The 16603-nt window shown below is 36.7% G+C and overlaps 2 protein-coding genes across 4 annotated transcripts in view; one reads left to right on the forward strand and one right to left on the reverse strand.

The window, feature by feature from the left end:
* LOC144973840 (3'-5' exoribonuclease HELZ2-like) overlaps positions 1–3638 on the reverse strand; it is a 72957-nt gene extending 69319 nt beyond the window's left edge. The window contains exon 1 of the mRNA XM_078916732.1: positions 3501–3638. The gene's annotated coding sequence lies outside the window, so the exon portion shown is untranslated. The remainder of the gene's footprint in view (positions 1–3500) is intronic.
* Positions 3639–7266: 3628 nt separating this feature from the next.
* LOC144972272 (uncharacterized) lies at positions 7267–16369 on the forward strand. Of its 3 annotated transcripts, none has more exons than XM_078913347.1 (4): positions 7267–7413; positions 11796–12067; positions 12552–12757; positions 14535–16369. In XM_078913347.1, exons 1-4 carry the CDS (start codon positions 7303–7305, stop codon positions 16154–16156), a joined length of 2211 nt encoding a protein of 736 aa, XP_078769473.1. In that variant the 5' UTR covers positions 7267–7302; the 3' UTR covers positions 16157–16369. The 3 variants fall into 3 exon arrangements, with proteins under 3 accessions (XP_078769473.1, XP_078769475.1, XP_078769474.1); XM_078913349.1 differs by having other exon boundaries at positions 7325–7413; positions 11796–11888; XM_078913348.1 differs by lacking the exon at positions 7267–7413 and adding an exon at positions 8247–8309.
* The last annotated feature ends 234 nt before the right edge of the window (positions 16370–16603 follow it).

Below are 16603 nucleotides of genomic sequence, written 5' to 3' on the forward strand. Positions count from 1 at the left end.
TTATTATTATTATTATTATTATTATTATTATTTTTATTATTTTTATTATTATTATTATTAATCATTAGTATTATTATTATTATTATTATTATTATTATTATTATTATTATTATTATTATTATTATTATTATTATTATTTATGATTATGATTATGATTATTATTATTATTATTATTATTATTATTATTATTATTATTATTATTATTATTATTATATTATCATCATTACTATTATTATCATTATTATTATTATTACTAATATTATTATCATTATTATTATTATCATCATCATCATCATCATCACCATGAACTAATGGTACCATTCTATCATTACTGCTTCAAAAACGACACCCTAACCATATTAGCACATTTATCTACACACCATGCAAGGCAATTTGTTTTCATTTTTCTTTTGTTTTTAGTGGTTTTATTTTTATTTTTTAAATATTTTTTTTGTTTGTTTGTTTTTTTTATTTCTGTTTTTCTTTTTTGACATAAAACCTATCCAGCTGTAAAGCTCATGCCTACCCAAGCTCCCTCTGAAGATCGAATTCAAAATTTTGGCACTACTATCATCAATGACTAATCATGCAGCTATGTGGTCTTGTGGTATGTCACTCGCTTTCAGATTGGATGGTCCTGGGTTTAGCCTTACTTGGCGCATAGTTGAGTCTTTAGAAAAGGCTCTTTACTCACATTCTCTTTCCGTTCTCAGGTGTAAAATCAGTAACTGGTCATTAACAGCATTGTATCTGTCGGAAAAAATTGTAATATCACCTGACAGGCGCCATGCCTCGTTCTACGTGTTACATGTTGCAATTGGTAAGGGTCCCTTTGTAAAGCGCTTGGGGCATGTTTAGTGGATATTGCTCTATATAACAGCTCAAGTTTGTTATTTTTAGTTCAAGGACTGAGGATTTGAACTCGAAAGCATTGTGAGATCATGATATAATGATGTTGTCATAAAGGAGACAAATGAAATGATCAAAAGAATCTGTCTTCTACGACTGACTTTACCAAAATAAGAAGGGGAGAAATGCTGAGAAGGCTTAATGTCACATTGAATATCTTTCCTTACAATAAAATTAGCCAAATTAGCTGCTTGCATCAGGGATGAAAAAGATGAGATAGAGATGAGATAGAGTGACGATAGGAAAACCCACCTTGTCAAGGATCGTCATTTATGTCAGAGTTTACCTTATGCAAAACGAATGTAAAGGCCAAAGTATAAAATTGGAGACAAAGTAAATTCTTCCATTAGAAGACTGATTGCAGGGTTTCCTTAATGCAAAGAAAAAATATTAATTCCCGCACTTTGTCAATAAACTTAAATCTTTTCAACTTTTATAAATATATTTGCGGCTATGTTGTCTTGTGGTATGACTCTCGCTTTCGGAACAGAAGGTCTTGGGTTTTGAGCCTCGCTCAGCACATAGTTGAGTCCTTGGAGAAGGCTCTTTACTCACATTCTCTCATCGTACTCAGGTGTAAAATAAATACTTGGCCGTTAATAGTGTTGTCTCTGTTGGAAAAAAATGTAATATTGCCCTAACAGGTGTCATTTTTCGTTCTACATGTTGCTGTTGGTCAGGGACTCTTTGTAAATCACTTTGAGCATGTTTAGTGGATATTGATCTATATGAAATCTCTATTTTTTTTCAAGTTTTTTCAAAATTCCTCATGACATAATATCAGATTGACGCAGTGGGTTTCGTATGCTAATTGCGAATTTATGTCAGTTTTTGGTTGGTTTTGTTGTCATTGAAGACCTCATTTAACTGATTCGTTTTAACAAAGCCTGTAGCAATGCTGTAATTGATCTTCCACAGAAACAAAGCTAAGATCTGATAGTAGTAATATTTATTAGCTAGAGAATAGTCGAACCCTACCTGTATAGGATTAAATTTGAAACTGTAGTAGTCCTTAAGAGCCATAAGGCCCATGGAGTCGGAGTTTATCCCGGTTTCTATTGTGTGAAATGGACAATAGCAATTGCTTGCTACCCTTTGGATAGGACGCTCATCTATTGCAAAGTACTTTCTGTCAGATCTAATAGACCCAGCTACCCATTTACTGCTGGGTGGACAGAGGGGTTGGAAAAAAATCTCAACTACAACCGGGATCGATCTCGGTCCATTTTTGTGTGAATTACGTGCTCTAGCAATTGATCTATCAGGAACCCCCAAATTTGAAACTGCCATTGTTTGTAAAGCGCACTGAACATGTTAAGTGGATATTGCATTATATATATATATGCCAAGAAAACGGGGAGGAGAGAATCAAAGCTTATCATACAGGGTTGCCAAATCAGGCAGCAAATATTTACTGAACTTTCACAACGCATTGACCGATCCCTATCTGAGCACTGCACTCCAGTAAAAAAGACATTATGAACTTATTTTGTCAGTTTGGAAGGTAATTGGAAAATATACTGAAGATTTATAATATACTGAATTCCGTAAAAATACGGAAAATTGGTGACCTTGATTATAAGTGATCATTATACTATACTTAGAATTTAGACCAAGGTCCCAAAGACTTTTTGCATGGATACTTCTGACAAGTATAATGAACAATTCAATGCAATAACAAATTAGCTATATTTTCCAGGCAGATATGTTTTATAATTTGTAATTTACGGCTAAGTGGTCTTGTGACATGACACTCTCCCTTTGAATCAGAAGGTCCTGGATTCGAGTCCAAAGCAACGCATAGTTCAGTCCCTGGAAAATGCTCTTTACTCACATTCTCTCACCGTACTCAGGTGTAAAATGAGTACCTGGCTGTTAACAGTATTGTCTCTGTCCGAAAAATTGTAATATTGCCTAACAGTAAACAGGCACCAAGTCTCGTCCTAGATATGTTGTTTGCTGTTGGTTAGGGACCCCTTGCTTTGTGCTTTGAGCACGTTTAATGGATATCACTCTATATAAAAGCTCAAGTTTTTGTATGTGTGTGTGTTTTTTTTTTTAGAATAGTCTTGCCCCTCTCCCACCCTCACCCATAAAAATCCTTTTAAACAAAAAACAAAAAAAAAAAAAAAAAAAAAAAAAAAAAAAAAATTCAGTTTATTAACCCAATGAGGAAAAACAGCAAGAAAATAAATCATTATAATCCAGTGTTGCCAGCATGTTGCTGGACAAGACTGTGTCATTCTGCCAGGACCACTTCTTCATGAAAGTCCCCAATAAGCCAATAAGTATAAGCATCAGATTGCCCTAAATTCAACCAACTTTCCAGCTCATGCCAGCACAAAACAAAACAGTTTGGAAGTCTTTCATTTGTCTCAACAGTCAACAGGATGAATGACAAGATTATTATTAGTATGAGTACGGTGAAGACTGACTGAAGAAGAGAGAGCGTTTTTTGTTTGTTTGTTTTTTGTAAATAAATAAATATCTAAACCTTATTGAAACTTATAACTTATTGACTTATTAACTTATTGTGTTATGTTTTGTATACATACTACATTTCTAAATTCTAAACGTTTTAAGCCCCTTACCTTGCACTGATATGTCAATAGTCTAAAGTCAACAAGTATTGAATATCTTGCTTCATCATATCGCAACTTGCAACTCCCATCCTATTTCCTTAGCCTCTTTTGTTAGTCCAGTTTCTAAGAGTCGGTCGAATTTTGTCCAGTGAGTTGTGAGTTTAGTCATTTTATGCAGCGGGTATTTCCGAAGAATAAATCGAAAATTTCCGATTTCTATTTTCGCTTTCAACGTGTCTCTCCGATGTTTGTGTCTTGGTCCGCCAGTTTGTCTGCTCTTCAGCATGTCTCCCCTCTTAAATTTTTACTCTTTATTTTTTTATTATTATTATTTTATTTTATCTTATTTTATTGTTGGTATGTTTGTTACTTCAAAGTTAAGAGGCAACAGATGTTGGTCCATCTTAAGATAAAATAAAAATTAAAGGACTAAAATTTAGTATTACGGTCAAAGGGAAATAATTCATGATTTGTTTCATGGATCAAAGCTGTTGCAGAGTTATTTTTTATAGTCGCTTATTGCAATGTTGTTAGTTTCTTTGCCAAGCGCACACTATCTATTGATGGTGTGCGTAACATTCAAATTTAGAGTGAATTTAATGAGACGTAATCACCCAACTGAAGTTAGAACTCGTTGAAGATGTCGTTATTGTTTTTAGTCAACCGTTTTTATGAGTAGCTCTCACTAAATTGTATTATTTAGACTATAGATAGTTCGAAGATGACATCACTCAGGTCTTTGTTATTGTTTTTTGCCATCCGCGTTTGTGAATAATGCTCACTGAACTGTATTAACCTGACTATAAACGTTCATGAATACACACAGTTTTGTGTGTTGGTCCGTTACACTTCCGGATGGCAATGTTATGAGCTTCTTAGCCAAGCGCATACTATCTATAGATGCTGTGTGCTTAGCTATGAAACTCACAACATTGCCATCCAGGAATATAACGGACCAACATATAAAACTATGTGTAACCTTGAGCGTTTAGAGTATGGATAATACCGCTGAGTGAGAATTACTCATAAACATGGATGGCAAAATAAAAACAACAAAAAAAAAAAAACAATAACAAAGACTTCGTTTTATTTATAAACGTTTAAGGTTACACATAGTTTTGTGTGTTGGTACGTTATGTCCAGCTGGTGAATGTGGCTCAGCGCAGAGTATCAAATCGACAGGAAATGTATTAGTATTAGTATAAATAAAATATTCGCCATTGCTGACCGCCAAATTGATCGCACCAGCACACAACATTATGTTTTCGGAGAGAATTCAGTGAGAACTATTCATCTAACTTGCTGTCTAAAAACAACGAAGAACTGACCGATCTCATCTCGAATTCATTCATTCTATAGATAGAATGCGCTTGGCCAAGGAGTTCACAACATTGCCATCCGGAAGTATAACGGACCAACACACAAACTCTGTGTAACCATGAACTTTTATAGAGCAGTAAAGTTAGGTGCCCCAAACGTAAACAATAACAAGTTGCTAGTGATTTCCGTTAGGGACCGGAACAATTTACGCACAATATAGGTCTCCCAATTTTGTAGTTTGAGTTGTAGGCAATACACTTTCAGTATTGAAAATATGTTTACATAAAATCTAACAGTTGCAGAAATAATAATATAAGGCTAAATTATTATGAAAATCAGGCTCCGAATAATTCTCGTTTTGTTCACACCAGCGCAATAATTTGCTCTGGTCTAAAAATAGATAGACTGTAACTTTTGATAAATTTTAGAAAATTTTACCTTTTGTTCCATAAAATATCCATATCTAGACATTATTTGATGCATGATCGAGTATTTATGAATATGCGTTTCTTTTGCCACCTAACAGCCAAATTTTAAAGGTTATTTTTTTCTATTATTTACATTGGAACGTGAGCTGTCAAGACAGGAACATGTGGTTTGCCACGTGCTTCTCGACCTTTGTTTACGTTTTGGGCACCTAACTTTACTGCTTTATAGTCTGGTTAATACAGTTTAGTGAGAACAACTCACAAACGCGGATGGCAAAACCAATAACAAAGGCCTGAGTGACGTCATCTGCATACTATCTATAGATAGTGAAGTTGATGTCACTCGGGTCTTTTTTGTTGTTGTTGTTTTAGCGAGCCATTTTTATGAGTAGTTCTCACTAATCTGTATTCATCAGACTCTATAGATAGTATGCGCTTGGCTAAGAAGCTCACAACGTTGCCATCCGGAAGTATAACGGACCAACACACAGAACTCTGTGTAACCATGACATTATATAGTCTGGTTCACACAGTTTAGTGAAAAGTACTCATAAACGTGGATGGCAAAAAACAATAACAAAGACATGAGTGACGTCATCTTCGTTCTATCTATAAGACAATCTGTTAGTATTGAAAGTGTCCAGAGGAGAGCTACCAAAAAGATTTATGCCATACAGTATTTATCTTATAGATAGAATGCGCTTGGCCAAGGAGTTCACAACATTGCCATCCGGAAGTATAACGGACCAACACACAAACTCTGTGTAACCATGAACTTTTATAGTCTGGTTAATACAGTTTAGTGAGAACAACTCACAAACGCGGATGGCAAAAACAATAACAAAGGCCTGAGTGACGTCATCTGCATACTATCTATAGATAGTATGCGCTTGGCCAAGGAGTTCACAACATTGCCATCCGGAAGTATAACGGACCAACACACAAACTCTGTGTAACCATGAACTTTTATAGTCTGGTTAATACAGTTTAGTGAGAACAACTCACAAACGCGGATGGCAAAAACAATAACAAAGGCCTGAGTGACGTCATCTGCATACTATCTATAAGGAGAAGTTAGAATTTCTTGACTTACCAAGTTTGAAATATAGAAGGAAACGTGGGGATTTAATTCAGGTTGATAGATTGGTACATGGTCTGGATGGGATAGACTTTTCTGATTTTTTTGCATATTCTAACATTACTTTTACTAGAGGGGACAAGTTTAAGATTTTTGTCACTAGATGCAAGACAAACATAAGACAAAACTGGTTCTGTATTCGTATTGTCCAGAAATGGAGCAATTTGAAATTTGAAACAAAGAATGCAAAAGCTATGGATTATTTCAAGGTGTTAGTAGATAGGGAATGATATGATGGGAGATTTATATATGACGAATGATGCTTGTTTGCACTGCTGTTGACATGGCTTTCAATCTTGTATGTAAATATCATGCATTGTTACCTTATTAGGTTATCTTCTATATGTATGGATGTATGAGTGTTTTGTGTGTGTGCGTGTGTGTGTGTGTGTGTGTGTGTGTGCCTTGCATGTCAAGGTTAAAGATATATGTTTGAACATCACACATACATGAGTACATTTTAGTTGTTATACTAGCTGTACCACGTGTATCCTTATTGTAATCTTTCAATCAATTTAATATTAAGCCCATTCAAGGAAGTTTATCCTATTTGGCCCTTTTCCATATGTTATGTTATGTTATAGATAGTTCGAAGATGACGTCACTCAGGCCTTTGTTATTGTTTTTTGCCATCCGCGTTTATGAGTAATGCACACTGAACTGTATTAACTGGACTATAAACCATCATGGATAGACACAGTTTTGTGTGTTAAGCGTTCATGGTTACACATAATTGTGTGTGTTGGTACGTTATTTCCGACTGGCAAATGTGCTATTTTTGGCAAAGCGCAAACATCAATAAAGTCTAACAAAAAAGCGATTTCAACCACAGCTGTGTTAAAACAAAATTGTGATAAATACTCACAACTGGCACGCCTTTGGTGAGCGATGGATGTGTCGTGTGTAGCCCTTTTGTGGCCATGTCATGACACAACGATTTGACCATCACTTCACAAGAAACTGTATCAGCAGAGGGACATACTGTCTACAGTCTACATTGTCGCAACACAGGGTGAAACCACAACTAATCTCAACAGTAAGTTGACGGGGTTTTTTTTAAAACTGTTGTCGAAATTCCACATAGGTACATGCGCCACTTCAATGACTTATGGAAAATATACTGAGTTACTCACAAGGAGTTAAGTTTTATTTATCTTAAGAAACTGGTTAATATTAAATAGGCAAATCTAGCGTCTACAATTAATCTTTAATTTGGTGGGTTGGAACGGTCGGGAGTCTCGTTCACAACTGGGGTGAAATTCCACATACAGGCGCCACTTCAACGATTAATAATAAATATTATACAGACTTGCTCACGTGGAGTTAGTGATATTATCCAAATGAAAAAAGGGAGGAATTCCATATACAGGCACCACTTCAATAACTATTAACTTTAATTGCTCGTCTTGAATTAGTTTTACTTATTTAAATAAAGAAGCAAATAGACCTCCGTTAAGCCACCAAAACGACGCGTTTTCATTATTTTCGTGGTTATAATATTTTCAGTCGAGCGAAAGTTTACGGCCATCTTGGTTAGTACCACCGTTTTATATGGAGTTCCACCCCGATTTTCAGAACACACAGTAGAAGGTGCAAAGCGCGGGTGGTTGGATGGGAGCATCACCCTTGAATCATATACCTATGATGTTCGCATGGGTGTACGATCCGATAGTGATGTCGTTTCTTCTTCTCTTTACTAGCCTATCCTGCTTCTTTGTGATTGTATTTTTGACAGGGGATATTTTTTTTCTGTAAATCTTCTGCCTGTTCTTGGTTATTTATAATTTAGCTTATGATATCTTTAGGTTATGATTTTGATTTACATTTGTACTATTTTTGTTAGATTGCTTGTTTTTTTTTTTGTTTCAGCGGTCTCTCATATAACCTCAATTGTGTTGGAAGAGACCTAAAGCAACAAACAAACAAAAAAAGGTGCAAAGCTTTAGTCTAACACGAACTTGTATAATTAGGGTAATATTCTCTAAATCTCACCCATCGCCTCAAAACCAACGTGGACTTATTTGCAAGTCTTAACCCAATTGGTTATGGGCTCATTGTTGTAATGGAAATACCGAGAAATATTCTCCATTACAATGTTAAATCTGGCCCATAATTGCACTCGCGGTTGTCAGACCTGCAAATACGGGCACGTAGCTCATAACAGTATTGTCTCGGGTTGCTAACACTGAATTTGTAGTCTGAAATAAATAGGAGTTAAATGTTTTGAGGAGGGAAATAATCTACTTTTCTTATTTTAACTTTCTGACAGACACCGGAAGGCTTTTCCGTTTATAAAAGTTATGGTCCTCGAGATAAAGGAGCTGCTTCAAAACGCTGCTTACCCTGTTTTGTTTTGTTTTTTGTTTTTCTATAACTGCACGTTTTTAGTTATTTGAAGAGGGAGGGAGGGGGTTAATTCGGACTAGTAGCATTTTGAGCCGGTTTCGTTACCACGAGGACCTTACGGAATGTTTCCCAAGACTCCTTTTTTGGCATCCGGTTGAAACTGAAACCCACACGACGACAGTGATGATGCAGAATTCTTTTAAAAACACCCTAAAACGCTTCTTTTTAATATGTAGCATATAGTAGAATTATATTGCTTTGTTTCATATCGCATGTTTGAGTGGTTGTGTGTTTGAGTGAAAGTAGCCACGTTAATGTTAAGCGCTTTGAGCTTGTTGATATACGGGGAAAGGCGCGATATAAAACCATATTATTATTATTATTATTATTATTATTATTATTATTATTATTATCATTATTATTATTATTATTATTATTGTTATCATGTGGTCTAGTGGTATGACACTCGCTTTCGGATCGGTAGGTCCTGGGTTCGTCCCTCGATCGGCGCATAGTTGAGTCCTTGGAAAAGGCTCTTTACTCACATTCTCTCACCGCACTCAGGTGTAAAATAAGTACCTAGTCGTTAACAGCGTTGTCTTTGTCCGGAAAAAAATTGCAATATCTAAGTGTTGCTGTTGGTTAGTGACCGCTTGTAAAGCGCTTTGAGCACGTTTAGTGGAAATTGGGCTATATAAAAGCTCAAGTTTTTAAACATTATCATTATTATTAATTTATTATTATTATCATTATTATTATTATTATTATTATTATTATTATTATTATTATTATTATTATTATTATTATTATTATTATTATTATTATTAATATTAATATTAATATTAATATTAATATTAATATTAATATTATTATTATTATTATTATTATTATTATTATTATTATTATTATTATTATTATTATTATTACGTTTTGAGGAAATGCACGTTGCGAGGAGGTCGAATCTAATGCCCATATTCAAATAAATAAATGTTCCTACCTCCCATAGTGGGCAGGGAGGTACGTATTGTGTCTTCTATCCCCCTATATTGTTTTCCAACTTGCATTCTGTCTTTGTCTTGGAATGAGATTGCTTGGTTTTGTCCTGGCCCTGGTCGGGTCCTGGCTGGGAGGAAGACAGTCAAATGCATAGTTATTGTTTTGGGAGATGATATTTTTTTTCCTTGTAAATCATCTCTCTGTTATGTATTATTATATATGTTATAATTTATAATGTAAGCATTTGAGTGTGTTCCTCTTAGTGGGGGCCGTGCTTGTGTCCGGATGAGACTTATTGGTGATCTCAAACTAAGTACATTGAAGGTATGCTCTTGGAATCTACATCTGATCCCTATTTATTCCCAGTTCCCCTTTGTCTTACTTTTTCTTGGATGCTTTAATTGTAATTCTAGAACTTTTTACTACCCCATTTTCTTCCTTTTTACTGGCGCTGATATAACCTAAATGTGTTGCAAGCGCCGTAAAACCCTTAAAAACAAAACAAAAAAAACAAGTAAATAAATAAATAACAAACATTGAACGCGCATTTCCAATGTGTCACCACGCTCTATGCGATTACTAGTGGAAATCCACTTCCTGCGGGGAGGAAGGGTGCGTTGACGACTGACGGCCCTTCGGGCTGTGGAATCTTCAGCGGGCGGTTCACACTGATGTGGACATATAGATAGTATGCAGATGACGTCACTCAGGCCTTTGTTATTGTTTTTGCCATCCGCGTTTGTGAGTTGTTCTCACCAAACTGTATTAACCAGACTATAAAAGTTCATGGTTACACAGAGTTTGTGTGTTGGTCCGTTATACTTCCGGATGGCAATGTTGTGAACTCCTTGGCCAAGCGCATTCTATCTATTGGCAGCCCTGATAGCCCAACGCAATTTGCGGGCTTGATATGACATTGTTGTAGTGGACAATATTTTGCGTTTGTTCGAGAATATAATTTACATTACAAAACAATGAGCCCATAAAGATGTGTACTTGTTTGCAGTTTTGATAAGCGAAAGTTTTAGTCTCATTGTTGTAATGGAAATACTATCAAATCAACGCAAATATATTCCCCTTTACAACGTTAAAACGAGCCCATAATTGTGTCCGGTTATCAGACCTGCAAATATGTACACCCCAGTTCACAACCTTTCTGTCTCTTAAAATGTGTCCCATCACGTCAAAGTGGTGTTTTCTCGGAATGAACCAATTAAATCAAATTTGAGTTACGAGTCAAAATGATCAGAATATAGAAATTAGGGGAGGACTTCCGTAGTTTCACACCACATAAAGAGGGGATTTTTTCCTTATTGTGTGTGTGTGTGGGGGGGGGGGGGGGGGCATCAACTCAAACATATGGGGATCGCTTGCTGGACGACCGTTGTCGTTTGAGATATGCGGCGAGGGAGGGAGTCAAGGTAGGTGAGATGAGAAAAAAAAGTTTGAACCAATTACCGTTCGTCTTAATTTTCCTTGGGTGATTTAATTGTAATTCTAGAAATTTTGACTATCCCACTTCCTTTTTACTAGCGCTGATATGACCTAAATGTGTTTGTTGCAAGCGCCGTAAAACCTTTTAAATAGTTTTCTTTTAATGGAACAACCTACATGCCTGTATCAAAGTCAAAGCTGTACTCGAGCTTCAAAGCAATATTTTTTTTATTTGATTTTGTTTTTTGTTTGTTTGTTTGTTTGTTTGTTTGTTTTTTTTTTTTTTTTTTGTTTTTTTTTTTAAATGTACATTAATGATAATACTTCGTCTGGTTGAGTCGTTTTGTTATCAGGAGGAGGAGGAGGAGGAGGAAGAAAAGGAAGAAAACCATGAAAACAGGATTAATATGCCAACCAGTAGTGTTTGAGGAGCTGGGTCTGCTAGTTGCGGTGGACAGGCGGAAATTACTTTTCAATGGTCGATTGTCCTTTCCAAATCGTACTAAGTAATGTTGATATCCATTTAATGCCCGAGAACACGGGTCAGGGGTCAGGGGGCCTTATTAATCTTGACTGGTTTTTTCCCCTCATATTATGTGCATATTATTGTAACAGTTGCGTCTCATTCAACTTTTATTTCAGATGGATGAAGCAGGGGCGGCACCACACGATGGAAACGAGGACCAGAGGCGCCGTTCGGACCTGAGATACCGTCCGGGTGTCGTCCTCATTTTGGTAGGAAACTCGGGAGTTGGGAAAACTGCCATCATGAACCGTTACGTTCAAGGCATTTTTGAAGAAGTTGAGAGATATGAAAATAGAGGGGATGGAGATCTTCGAACCACCCCCAAAACGATTCGAATCGGAGGGAGAGAAGTAACGTTGTCGTTCGTGGATGGCTCTGGGACGCACGAGTAAATATCATTTTCATTTGTCTTTCGATATAAAGTAACAAACAAAAATGAATATTACGGCTTCAAAACACAAACAAAAGAACGTCAAACACGGAACTTTTCGGGCTCAAAACCCTTCTTCAGTCAAAAAAAAAACTTAACATGAATTACATTTCTTAAAAACCCAGATAGACGGCAGACAAAAAAAAATTGAGCCCGTCCTTTCTGACGCCAAGATCTTTTTACAGAAAGGACGTGTTTATTTTTCTTTCTCAGGCCAGGCCTTTTCGTTGACTGAAAATATAGACGAGAGCCAAATGACAGGATATAATTACAATTAGCTAATACTTAGGCTCGAACGGTCAATTATGGCCTTGATTCGCGTTATTCAATGGACAATATTTTGATAACTTGAGAGTTTATCAATAATAACAATTTGAGTTTTCAGACTAACGTCAATATTACGTCATAAACATAAAAATGTGCTTTTAATTTTTTTTTTCAGGGTTACAGAACAAACTGTTAGCGATTTGAGGAATCACCCACGTGCCATTATGATGGTTTATGACGTAACGGAACCGCGCAGTTTCATCAGCCTCAACGGATGGATTACGAGAATTGAGAATAACAACACCGATATATCGCCTGATTGCTGCCTCCTCGTTGGAAACAAGACAGACTCCAACCCGATACGGGTCCCGTCTAATATGGGTATGCAGTATGTACTAGTACACGGGTACCGCTGACTCTGGTTCAATTGATGTCTAAATACTGACATTTGTACAAAGCACTTCTATAGATCTTGTCTATTCTCCCCTTCCCCCTTAGCAGTAGCGAGCCGTGATCACCACAGCATAGTAATAGCTGGCACGATTAGAAAAAAAAAAACTTCAGTTAAAAAATAAAACGAAAATAAATTCGGTTTCTTTTGGGCACCACCTTAACAAATAACACAACCCCCCCCCCCCCCCCCCCCCACCCCCTGTTGCTTTTTCTACCTTTTTTGTTCTTGCATCCTTAAAATATCAGTCACTACTCAAGCCAGGTACTGATTCTAACCAGATTCTACGACTGTTTCCATACATTGGTAGGTGCTTGTACGGGGAGGCGAACTGAAATGGTCTTAAAATTTTGCATCGCCGTAAAACTTGTTTCTAGTGGGACATTTCGTAAAGGGGGGAGGTCCTTCTTGTTGCCTCTTCATGAACCCTTTTGGTTATACATTGGCCATTATGACTTGAGGGTTTTCGTTGAATTGAAAGAGGCCCTTTGTCCCCCAAAATAGATAGGGAGGTCACTAAAACTAAATGCATCTTCTATCCCCTGGATATGTTTTCCAACTTGTTTTCGATCTGTTTTGGAATGAGATTTCTTGGGTTTTGTCGGCCTCGCCGAAGTCCTTGGTTCTGAGGAAAGTCAAATAAGTTATAGTTTTGGGAGATGATATTTTCCCCCTGTAAATCACTTCTGTTGTGTACTACTACCGTATATACAATGGCGTGGCATGGTTACAGTATAAGGTGGTGCCAGAATCAAAAGAAAATGACTTAAAACATGCTGTATTTGTAAATACCATTTCTGTTTTATTTTTTTAAAATGCTGTATTCCATATTTAAAAGATGGATGGCAGGCACCAAATCAACCAATATTCCCACGCCCCTGTATATATATATATATATATATATATATATATATATATATATATATATATATATATATATATATATATATATATATATATATTTGTACACACTCGAGTGTATCAGTATCAGTTATCTTCTTGGGATCCTGTGCCTATATGAGACTAGGAGATTTCAAATCAAGTCAAGACTTCTTGTTGGTCCCAAACGTTTTTTTATATCAGTATATTCCATTGATGGAGTCAACCTTATTACAGTTACCGTGCTTTAAAGTAACTGGTACTACTGAGTACTGCAAGGGCACAAAAGGTTAAAGCCAACCAATCTTTCTGCTCAGACAGGTGGCGTTTGTATTATCAGGATTCCGCTGTATTCTTGGAAAATACTTCTGGTCCCAATTCGAAGCAGTTACTTTGTCGTACTTTCCATTCTGTGCTTTGATTGTAAATCTATAAATGTTCTTCCCTTTTACCGGCCCTGATATGGCCTAACTGTGCGGCTGTGGTCTAGTGGTATGACACTCGCCTTTGGATCGGCAGGTCCTGGTTCGAATCCCGCTCTAAGCGATGCATAGTTGAGTCCTTGGAAAAGGCTCTTTCCTCACAATCTCACTGCACTAGACAGTAAAATGAGTACCTGGCCGTTAACAGCGTGTCTCTGTCGGGGAAAAAATTGTAATATCGCTAAACAGGTGTCATGTCACGTTCTACATGTTAAATGTTGTGTTGCTAGGGCCCCCCTGTAAAGCGCCTTGAGCATGATTAGTTGATATAGCGCTATGGGAAACACGTATAATTTTAAAAAAAAACAACTCATATTTTATAACTTTATATTTGTATTGTCTACAGCTCAAGACTGGGTAGGCAGCAAGGGAATTCACAATTTCGTCGAGATGAGCGCCAAGGACAACATAAACATCAAGGAGGCGATCGAGAGCCTCGCTGTGAGGGTGTTGGCAAAGTACGGGGTTCATTTCGACACGGGGGCGGAAGCAAGACACGTTAACGCTGGCAATCAAAATGATGGTGCTGGTAACCGTAATCGTCGTTTTTTTGGTATTCCGAATTATGGTGGTGATTACGGTTATGTTTGTGGTTTTGCCAATCGAAATTATGGTGCTGGTTACGGCAATGCCGGTGGTTTTGGCAATCAGAATTATCGTGCTCGTGACTTTAATCGTCGTTATTTTGGTATTCATAATTATGGTGGTGATTACGGTTATGTTTGTGGTTTTGGCAATCGAAATTATGGTGCTGGTTACGGTAATGGTGGTGGTTTTGGCCAAATTTATGGTCCTCGTTACGGCAATGGTGGTGGTTTTGGCAATCAAAATTATGGTGCTGGTTATGGTAATGGTGGTGGTTTTGGCAATCAAAATTATGGTGCTGGTTATGGCAATCAAAATTATGGTGCTGGTTTTAGCAATCAAAATTATGGTGCTGGTTACGGTAATGCTGGTGGTTTTGGCAATCAAAATTATGGTGCTGGTTATGGTAATGCTGGTGGTTTTGGCAATCAAAATTATGGTGCTGGTTATGGTAATGCTGGTGGTTTTGGCAATCAAAATTATGGTGCTGGTTATGGTAATGCTGGTGGTTTTGGCAATCAAAATTATGGTGCAGGTAATGGTGGGAATGTTGGCAATCAAAATTATGGTGCAGGTAATGGTAGGAATGTTGGCAATCCAAATTATGGTGCAGGTAATGGTAGGAATGTTGGCAATCCAAATTATGGTGCAGGTAATCCTAGGAATGTTGGCAATCCAAATTATGGTGCAGGTAATCCTAGGAATGTTGGCAATCCAAATTATGGTGCAGGTAATGGTAGGAATGTTGGCAATCCAAATTATGGTGCAGGTAATGGTAGGAATGTTGGCAATCCAAATTATGGTGCAGGTAATCCTAGGAATGTTGGCAATCCAAATTATGGTGCAGGTAATCCTAGGAATGTTGGCAATCCAAATTATGGTGCAGGTAATCCTAGGAATGTTGGCAATCCAAATTATGGTGCAGGTAATCCTAGGAATGTTGGCAATCCAAATTATGGTGCAGGTAATGGTAGGAATGTTGGCAATCAAAATTATGGTGCAGGTAATCCTAGGAATGTTGGCAATCAAAATTATGGTGCAGGTAATGGTAGGAATGTTGGCAATCAAAATTATGGTGCAGGTAATCCTAGGAATGTTGGCAATCAAAATTATGGTGCAGGTAATGGTAGGAATGTTGGCAATCAAAATTATGGTGCAGGTAATAGTAGGAATGTTGGCAATCAAAATTATGGTGCGGGTAATGGTAGGAATGTTGGCAATCAAAATTATGGTGCGGGTAATGGTAGGAATGTTGGCAATCAAAATTATGGTGCAGGTAATGGAAATGGTGCTGCTGCTGCTGCTGAAAGCAATGACGAGAATTCCAATGCTGCTGGCGGTAGACGTAGAGGTGGTATTTTTCCGATGGGTTTTCCTTTTTGATGACAATGGTGCTTACTGCACATCTTATTACATGTTTTTTAAAATATAACTTTAGCACTTTTAAAAACAATATTTTTATGTCACAGAAAATAATATATTATGTTCCCTCAATGCCCTTTATCTTTTAACTTTATACCGTAGCTCATACAGCAGGTTTTAAGTGCAATTATTGTATATGTTTAAGTTTTTATCTAAATAAAATTTTTAACTCCACGATTTGTCTTTTTCCTTTTTTAAATTTACAAAGAGAAATAGAAAAAATATTCTTTTCTAATACCAGTGTCCGACGAGTGCAAATATACATCCTTGTTTTGGCACACAAACCTAATTATGGGCCTAGTTGAACATTGATGTAATGGTCAATATTTTGCACCATTTTATTTCTTGAGATTTCCATTACAAAAATTGAGCCCATAACGAATTGGGTTGTCAGACCTGCATATTGGT

This window comes from Berghia stephanieae, chromosome 5 (genome assembly GCF_034508935.2).
Source record: "Berghia stephanieae isolate SIO BIC M18660-M18661 chromosome 5, UCSD_Bste_1.3, whole genome shotgun sequence".
Taxonomy (NCBI): domain Eukaryota; kingdom Metazoa; phylum Mollusca; class Gastropoda; order Nudibranchia; family Aeolidiidae; genus Berghia; species Berghia stephanieae.

What these genes read in the sequence shown, in the direction of transcription:
- LOC144972272 (XM_078913347.1), top strand. Translation starts at nt 7,303, where the DNA reads ATGACACAACGATTTGACCATCACTTCACAAGAAACTGTATCAGCAGA. An exon ending in AACCACAACTAATCTCAACA is followed by an intron (nt 7,414 to 11,795) that starts GTAAGTTGACGG and finishes CTTTTATTTCAG; the next exon opens with ATGGATGAAGCAGGGGCGGC. An exon ending in GATGGCTCTGGGACGCACGA is followed by an intron (nt 12,068 to 12,551) that starts GTAAATATCATT and finishes TTTTTTTTTCAG; the next exon opens with GGTTACAGAACAAACTGTTA.